At 37.8% G+C, this 7,529-nt stretch overlaps 3 protein-coding genes across 4 annotated transcripts in view; 1 reads left to right on the top strand and 2 right to left on the bottom strand.

Annotated features, from left to right (window-relative positions):
- LOC104781031 (malonate--CoA ligase) overlaps positions 1 to 3,712 on the bottom strand; it is a 4,966-nt gene extending 1,254 nt beyond the window's left edge. Inside the window, exons 1-11 of one of the 2 annotated variants that reach the window (XM_010505604.2) lie at positions 3,290 to 3,712; positions 2,837 to 3,009; positions 2,553 to 2,735; positions 2,034 to 2,205; positions 1,823 to 1,908; positions 1,505 to 1,627; positions 1,284 to 1,391; positions 804 to 902; positions 576 to 668; positions 389 to 466; positions 80 to 266 (exon numbers count right to left, since the gene is read on the bottom strand). In XM_010505604.2, coding sequence (XP_010503906.1) covers positions 80 to 266; positions 389 to 466; positions 576 to 668; positions 804 to 902; positions 1,284 to 1,391; positions 1,505 to 1,627; positions 1,823 to 1,908; positions 2,034 to 2,205; positions 2,553 to 2,735; positions 2,837 to 3,009; positions 3,290 to 3,473 — 1,486 coding nt within the window. In that variant the 5' untranslated portion in view covers positions 3,474 to 3,712. The remainder of the gene's footprint in view (positions 1 to 79; positions 267 to 388; positions 467 to 575; positions 669 to 803; positions 903 to 1,283; positions 1,392 to 1,504; positions 1,628 to 1,822; positions 1,909 to 2,033; positions 2,206 to 2,552; positions 2,736 to 2,836; positions 3,010 to 3,289) is intronic. The other variant, XM_019246625.1, reaches the window with a different exon arrangement.
- LOC104781005 (protein tesmin/TSO1-like CXC 8) lies at positions 4,453 to 7,031 on the top strand. The gene is made up of 8 exons (XM_019246620.1): positions 4,453 to 4,951; positions 5,043 to 5,141; positions 5,317 to 5,485; positions 5,580 to 5,742; positions 5,914 to 5,981; positions 6,078 to 6,181; positions 6,273 to 6,376; positions 6,470 to 7,031. The coding sequence occupies exons 1-8, from the start codon at positions 4,824 to 4,826 to the stop codon at positions 6,751 to 6,753; spliced, it is 1,119 nt and encodes a 372-aa protein (XP_019102165.1). The 5' UTR covers positions 4,453 to 4,823; the 3' UTR covers positions 6,754 to 7,031.
- On the bottom strand, positions 7,050 to 7,523 carry LOC104704970 (probable isoaspartyl peptidase/L-asparaginase 2). Its single transcript, XM_010420966.1, has one exon. The coding sequence runs from the start codon at positions 7,521 to 7,523 to the stop codon at positions 7,050 to 7,052; it is 474 nt and encodes a 157-aa protein (XP_010419268.1).

The raw sequence follows: 7,529 nt of genomic DNA, 5'->3' as shown, positions 1-7,529 counted from the left end.
AGAAGAAGAAGAAGATATTAAGAGAAAACCACAAACTACTCTTAATTTGTATTTGAATGTATTTATTGGTTCTGCTTACGTCCTAGAATCACGTAATATCCATCCTCATCCACTCTACCAGCATCTCCCGTCTTGAAGTATCCATCTTCCGTAAATGATTCTTTAGTCACTTCTGGAAGATTCCAGTACTCCTTAAACAAAGATGGGCTTTTAACACAAATCTCACCCACTCCATTCGAATCATTTTCATCTTCTTTAATTTTGGCCTATCATGTTGACACACTTTTTCAGTATCATAATTTCATGTCAACAGTATTAGTACCTCAGCTGTGTGGCATTGGTTAAAAGGTATTGAATTTGGAACTAAGAGAAAGAGGATCTCACTGACCTCTACACCAGGAAGCGGTTTGCCGACAGTACCTGCCTTCCGTTCGCCCCGTAAGGGGTTCGATATTGCCATTACAAACTGAAAATATTTGACAAATTTTTTAATTCGGTAGAAGTAGCTACTAAGAACAGGCTTTGTCTAAGGTATTGTATTATTGTAACTAAAAGAGACAGGAAAATCTACTTACTTCAGTCATGCCATATCTTTCCAAAAGACGATGACCAGTGATACTTTCCCATTGATGCATGACTGGTCGAGGGAGAGCAGAGGAGCCAGACATCTAAGAAATGAATTTTATCCGCAAATATGTAAGCACTTATTCCACCAGAATTTGAAAATAGAACAGCCGTCTAAGCATATACATTTATAATCAATAAGCTGGATTTGCGTTTTTAGGAGATATGTGGTTGCTTACCATTAGGCGAAGCTTCCGTGCAGCAGAAGCACTAGAGTCCTGCATTTCTTTATCCATTGCTTCATAACCTTGTATCAACCGAGTATACATGGTTGGGACCTGTTTATCACAAAATTCACTATAACCACTGGAAAGTAGCTAAATCTTTATATGATTTTCTTTTTTGCCTCAAGTTAAATTTCTCTTAAGCAAAATATGTTTGCCTTTCATATCTAGAGGGCCAGAAGCAAATTGGAAAGTGATCGACTCAGCCAAAACTATGGTACAAAGTAAAATTGAGTTATCTGGCGCTGAATACTTCCCTCGAATCAGATATGAACCCAAAATATAAACATTAAAACATATACAAAATAAGCTTGCTATATTGGTTCAAGAAAAGGCTGATACAACTTGAAATCAACGCTTAACTTGACGCAGGGACAACTAATTCATGAATTAGAAATCTTTTTGAAGGAATAAAATCAAAAAACGAAGACTTACTCCAGTGAATACAGTTATGGCGTCGTCACTTTTTTCATCATTAACGGGATATGATTCACGCCATCTACGCCAGATTCCGCTAACACTAAATTTGGGCAAAAACTCAACCTTCAAAGAGAAATGTAAACATCAACTAAAAACCTATAACGAGCTTGATGTTTTCAGACGTTAAATGCATTTTGAAAGAGCTAGCTAAAGCAAATACTGATAGTATAAGTTACCGAAGATCGCGCGTAAAGAGGAGCAAATAAAGCGTTAAAAAGCCCATGAACATGATGTAGTGGGAGGCAGTGGAGAATATGATCCGCAGATGTGTACTCCCAAGCTTCAGTTAACATTTTAACCTGCACATATAAAAGCTTATAACTTATAAAGTGGTGCATCATAATTTCGCTTACTCACTGGAGAGACAGAGAAATACACTAAAGCTCATAAGATGATCACAATTTTTATCAATTTAACATATGCAGCAACATTCTAATGCAGGTTAAAAGGATTTTAAACATGACGTGAGCTACATATGGAGTTCGGATATATACCTGGGAATTGATGCTGTTGTGGGTATGGACAACTCCTTTTGGCTTACCAGTTGTACCACTAGTGTAGACGATCAATGCTGGTTCATCTGCACAAATATAGGCTGATGTAATGCAGAAAAACAGACCAATAATTGCCTAGATGTATGGGAGCAGAAATTAAAAGTGTAGCTTCAAATATAAATTCATCATTTCAGGACAATTCAGAATTTACCTAGAAATTTTCCTTCTGTTTCGAAACTATTGTCCTGAAGCTGATTGCTAGCAACAGTTTCCGAAGTTGAGTTAACAACAAGAGGAATTAGATGATATTGAGCGCCACTCTTTGCTGCAATAGTTTTCATAGTTTCACTATGGTCCTCTGTACTCAATAACAGAGATATATCCTAGAAACCATAAACAATGATGTTACAGTCCCAAGAAAATGTTAATAATTCTTACTCAATAGTAAAGAGCAGCATAAGGCACACTTCTAAGCTTGAATAATGAATATGGTAAAAAACAGAGCCAACCAGAATAACCTAAGCCCCCTACAATCTTTTCTACTTAATTCTACTTTTTGGTCATGATGGAAAACAACTGAGGCAATAAACCAAGAGCTTGGATATGGTTCTGAGATCACAAAACTAAGATCAAAAATACCTTACGAACTAACAACTAGTTTCTTGAAGATTGTGTGGCCATAACCGAAACTATACATGAAGAAAATAGAAAGACAAATAGGAAGACATACCGAATCATTCATCACATGTAAGAGTTCAGCTTCTGGATAGCTAAGTGCAAGTGGAACCGCTACACCACCACTAAACCATGTTCCCAGGACTCCAGCAACAAACTCAGCAGAAGGTTTTGCCACAATTCCAATTCTAGCTCCCTTAAGACTACCAAACCCTTCATACTTCTTAGTTTCACCTCCCTAGGAGAGAAGAGAAAAAAAGTCAATTAAAAACAAAAAAAAGCTTGTGATTGGCTTCAAGTAGATATATATGGCCACAAACTTCAAACCAATCACCATACATTTAAAGAATCATCTTTGCAGAATAATTTAGATATGCTCAAGGCAGACGATATGAGCTGGCCATAAGAGTAACTCTTTCCATCGGCTTTAATCGCAATCCTATCACAGGAACTAGAAGAGCCTTCTGAACAAGCTGCTTTAAACACTTCCATGAGTGAACCAGACTGTGATGCTGCAACATTTGATTACACAGACAATTTCAGGTTAAAGAGATATCACATGGATCAATACATAAATCAATAAAGAGAAGAATTTGGTGATGCTGGAAATTTTGCAATAAATTAAGACGAAAATAACATAATTGTTCTTATATCCGGATCATCAACGTTTATATATGGAAAGCACGAATCTTTGAGACATTTCGTCGAACATGTAACATGCGTGGACCGAAAGAAAAAAAAGATGAAGAGCGAGATCACAGAAGTGTAAACTGGGGGAAAGAGAGAACTTACAGAAGCGATGACGATTAGAATGGAAGAATCGAAACCCAGAATTGAGAAACGAAGTAGAAGCAGGCTGGAATCGAGGAAGACGACGACGACAGGAGAGAATTGCGTAGCAGTTGATGTGGTTGAGTCGATGGGTTGTAATTAAAGACAAAGAGTAGTTGAAACTCTTTAATGCCGCAGCGGTCATTTTTAGGTTTGCAGTAATGTAATGTTTATATTCGCTCAAAGATTTCAACCTTTTTTTTTTCTGTAGTCGTAGAGTCAAATTACGTAGCCGTTCATCTTAGGTTGCAATCGCGAAAAAAAAAACAAAAAAAAAAAACTTTTTTCGTGGATCATGAAATAGCGACTGAAGCGTTTGACGACTTTATTCTCTTCGGAGACAATTCAGCCACGTGCATGATTCTGACGATGAAAAAGCGAGGATGGTTTCTGTTTTGTTCTGTCGTTTTGTATCTTTGGGTAAATTATGAATGAAGTTGAGAGAAGGAGAAGAAGAAGAAGAAACCCACTTTTATTTTACTTTTGGTTAATTACTGATTAGCTCTTTTACCACTTGATTTTATCATGTACTAGGTCATTAATTTCATTTTAAGTAAGGACCATCAGAAGAAATACATTAAACTGAAAAATAAAAGTGCATCAGAAATTCAGAATATTGCAGCTCCACTGGTGTGATCCTGACCGTTGAATATTAACAGTTTTTTAGTGGGTTAGCTAAACATTTTACACACGGCATTCATTGATTTGAACTTTGTTGGTAGATTTTTTTTTTAATTAAATGCCAACATGCAATTAATGTCTTCAGACTTCAATCAACTATTTCCGACCCTGCCTAACTTCCAAAAAAATAATTTTTATGGAACTATTATTAGTACTTTATTTGACTTTAGTGTCTTTTAATTAAAATATACTGTATTAGGATTTATTAAATCTATAAAACAAAATGTTAAAGCAGCACACATACCAAATCTTTACCTGTTTTTTTTTACTCATATATAAAAAAAAAGTAACAAAATACAAGAATTTAACTAGTCATAAATAAAATATTTTTTAGTAACAAAAAAAATTAGAATAATTATTCACATGGAAAACAAAACATATCAAATCTTTTTTATTTTATTTGATCAGATCAAAAGGACTTTGTCATCTTTTAGGTCCCGGGTTCGAATAGAAGAGAGGGCTACAAAAAGCAATTAAAAGAATCTTGTGTCATCTTCCTAAGCTCGTTCCCTCCACAATTTCACTCGCTCTCGATTTTGAATACCTTCGCGTTGTTCTCAGAAAGCCTTTTTGGTTTCTTTCTGAGGGAAAAAAACCCTAGAAGCTGGCAAAACAAAAAAAAAACACGCGAGTGACGATCATCGTTCCGATTAGAATCCAGCAATCCATTTTCTTCTGATATCTCCCAGCCATGGCGACTCTCCCATTCGCTGATCTGATTTAAGAATCGACGACGCTCTTCTGATGGTTTCTCACCTATCATGCTCAATTCGGTTTGCCAAATTGGGGAAATAGCTTCTGGTGAAGAATCGATATGACAGATAAGGTAGATTCCGGCGAATTCGCGACAGAGAAGAACCCTAAGGAGCTCGTTTCTACCAAATTGGAGTTATCTTCCGTCATCTCGGATTCGAATGTAGAAGAACTTCCTCCGATTTCTCGGTATTGTTCCAATCTCTCTCTGCCATAATTTTCGTTGTTTGAGTAATTCCGTTGCAGAATCGACTTTGATTGGTCTTTTAAATTGAATCAGAGAGCCTTCAGAAACAAAGGATACTACAGATCAGGATGGTGTTAATACTGTGAGGAAGAACAAAGGATGTAGATGCAAGCAGTCCAAATGTTTAAAGTTGTAAGTTCATCTCACGAATCCTGGAAATTGCTATTGTTAAGCTGATAGAGATTTCTAATATATAATGTTGAATTGAGATTTCTGAGTTCATCTGCTTTATGATTTATTGTGATGGCTTTAAATTAAGCTTGAATGATGCATTATTGGATGTTTTGTTTTGACCCTTGGTTATTAGGTACTGTGATTGCTTTGCATCAGGAGTGGTATGTACCGACTGTGATTGTGCTGATTGTCATAACAACTCTGACAACTCTGATGCCAGAGAAGCAGCTCTGAAGAGTGTATTAGGTCGCAACCCAAATGCCTTTAATGGAAAGTCTTTCACCAGCCTAATTGACAAGCAGGTATCTTCTTTAAAACCTCTCACTTCAAGAGGTATGTTTCACATCTTTTCTGATTTGTAAGTATTTGGCATGATTTGTATGCTTTGTATTTTAGTGTACGGCTGCACCTGATACTAAACTTGGACTGCTTTCGAGAGGCTGCAAATGCAAAAGAACCAGGTGTTTGAAGAAGTACTGTGAATGCTTTCAGGCTAATGTTCTGTGCTCAGACAACTGTAAATGCATCGACTGCAAGAATGTTGCTGAAGTTTTCCAGCCTTCTGTTTTTGCCCCGGGACTAAACAACGGGAAGCTTCACCAAGGATGTGATAATCCAGAGAAGAATATTGTACGTGAGAACATTGTCAGTTCTCTAGGATTCATTTCTTCTAGCAGAGACAGTGTCGGCTTTAACAGCAGTCACATCACTGCTGGCAGTATGAATAATGCACCTGGGTTTTCTGCTCACAATTCCCCGCAGGTATACCAAAGAAGAAGACACCGAGAGCTACCTCAGGCAAGTGATACATACTTCTACCTGCTTCGTAACAAATATGCACTTATTGGGTTTTAAATCCACAAAACTCATTTTTTTCTCTGTTCGGAATAGCAGCGTAGTTCTTGTCCAGCTCTGTTATTCTCGATACCTGACCATTCCATTCAAAATGCTCTGGGTTCCCCTATCTCTAGCTCTCCCTCTCCTAAGCTTCCTTACAGGTTCTTTTTTGCACTTCTTAAATGATATTTCCTCATCCTTCACCTCATTATATTAGGTGTTTTCTTAACTGTATTTTCATTGTAACACCAGTAAGAAAAAGCCACCGCTGGGATATACTTCCACACTTGTTCCGGACTTGGGAGATATATGCTCACTTCTCTTAGTAGCATCTGAATCCACTACAGTCGATGCAGGTATCAATTGTGTCTTAAAAAATCTAAACTTTATTAGATCTACCATCCTGTCTTTGCTTGGTTTCATCAAACATACTTCCTTCAAAATTGTAGAAGACCAGAACAGGATTTGTATAAAGACTGATGATAAGGTAGGCAACAAGTGCACTGAGCTATTGTGTGAGTCTGAGAGCGGTAATGTAGAAGAAGAAATACAATCATTTGGAAGATTGATCGAACTGATAGATGCTCAATACAATGGAGAGGAAGGTTCTAATAAGTGTAAGACCAAGACAGGTGTCCACGAAACAGATATATACATAGAGCAGGAAAGGGCAGTGCTTGCAACTTTCAGAGACTGTCTCCAGAAGTTCATCAAATCGATACTGGATTCATAAGAGGTAATAATAGTTGCATCTCATTTTGTTGATCCATCCATCCTCAAAGTCCAGGTACTACACTTATAGTTGAGAGCTGAATCATAATTAGCCATGAAGCTGAGACAGATAAACACAAACTAACAATTTTTAACCACAATAAACACAAATCAATATAGGAATGGAGATAATCAAATTAAATACCTAAATTTACTACTCCAGATTTTATTATAATGAATAACCAAATTAATAGAGCGATGACTGATTAAGAGCACACTAATCAAATACTAATACATTTTCTCGATCTAAAATATCTCTCACTCCCAAATAGCAACCTCCATGAATCCATCCTCCGTTGCACATCCCCTAAACATCCCATTGGAGTTAAAACCACAAACCACCTCTCCTTTATTCGACACAGCGATGAGTCCAGCGAACCCTTCGTCTAGTCGATGCTTGATAACATAATCAACCGCTTCTTGGAGGTTAAGTCCTTTGTACTCCATAACAGCCGACACATCACGAGCTAGCGTCGCTCTTATGATGGCTTCTCCTTCTCCGGTACATGACACACCACAGAGCTCAGACGCGTACGTCCCGGCTCCTATAAGCGGGGAGTCACCGATCCTTCCCATCATCTTGTTCATCAGACCACCTGTTGATGTCCCGGCTGCACACCGTCCTTCCCCGTCTACCACCACGCATCCGACTGTCTCCGGCGCGTAAATGCTGATCGGAAGACCGTTCATTTGGATAGGACTGTCTGTTGCAGCTGCACCGGCGCAACCCATGGGTGG

This window comes from Camelina sativa, chromosome 1 (assembly GCF_000633955.1).
Source record: "Camelina sativa cultivar DH55 chromosome 1, Cs, whole genome shotgun sequence".
In the NCBI taxonomy this organism is placed as follows: Eukaryota; Viridiplantae; Streptophyta; class Magnoliopsida; order Brassicales; family Brassicaceae; genus Camelina; species Camelina sativa.
Note: the sequence above shows the minus strand (reverse complement) of the source record. Positions and strands in the feature narration are given on the sequence as shown.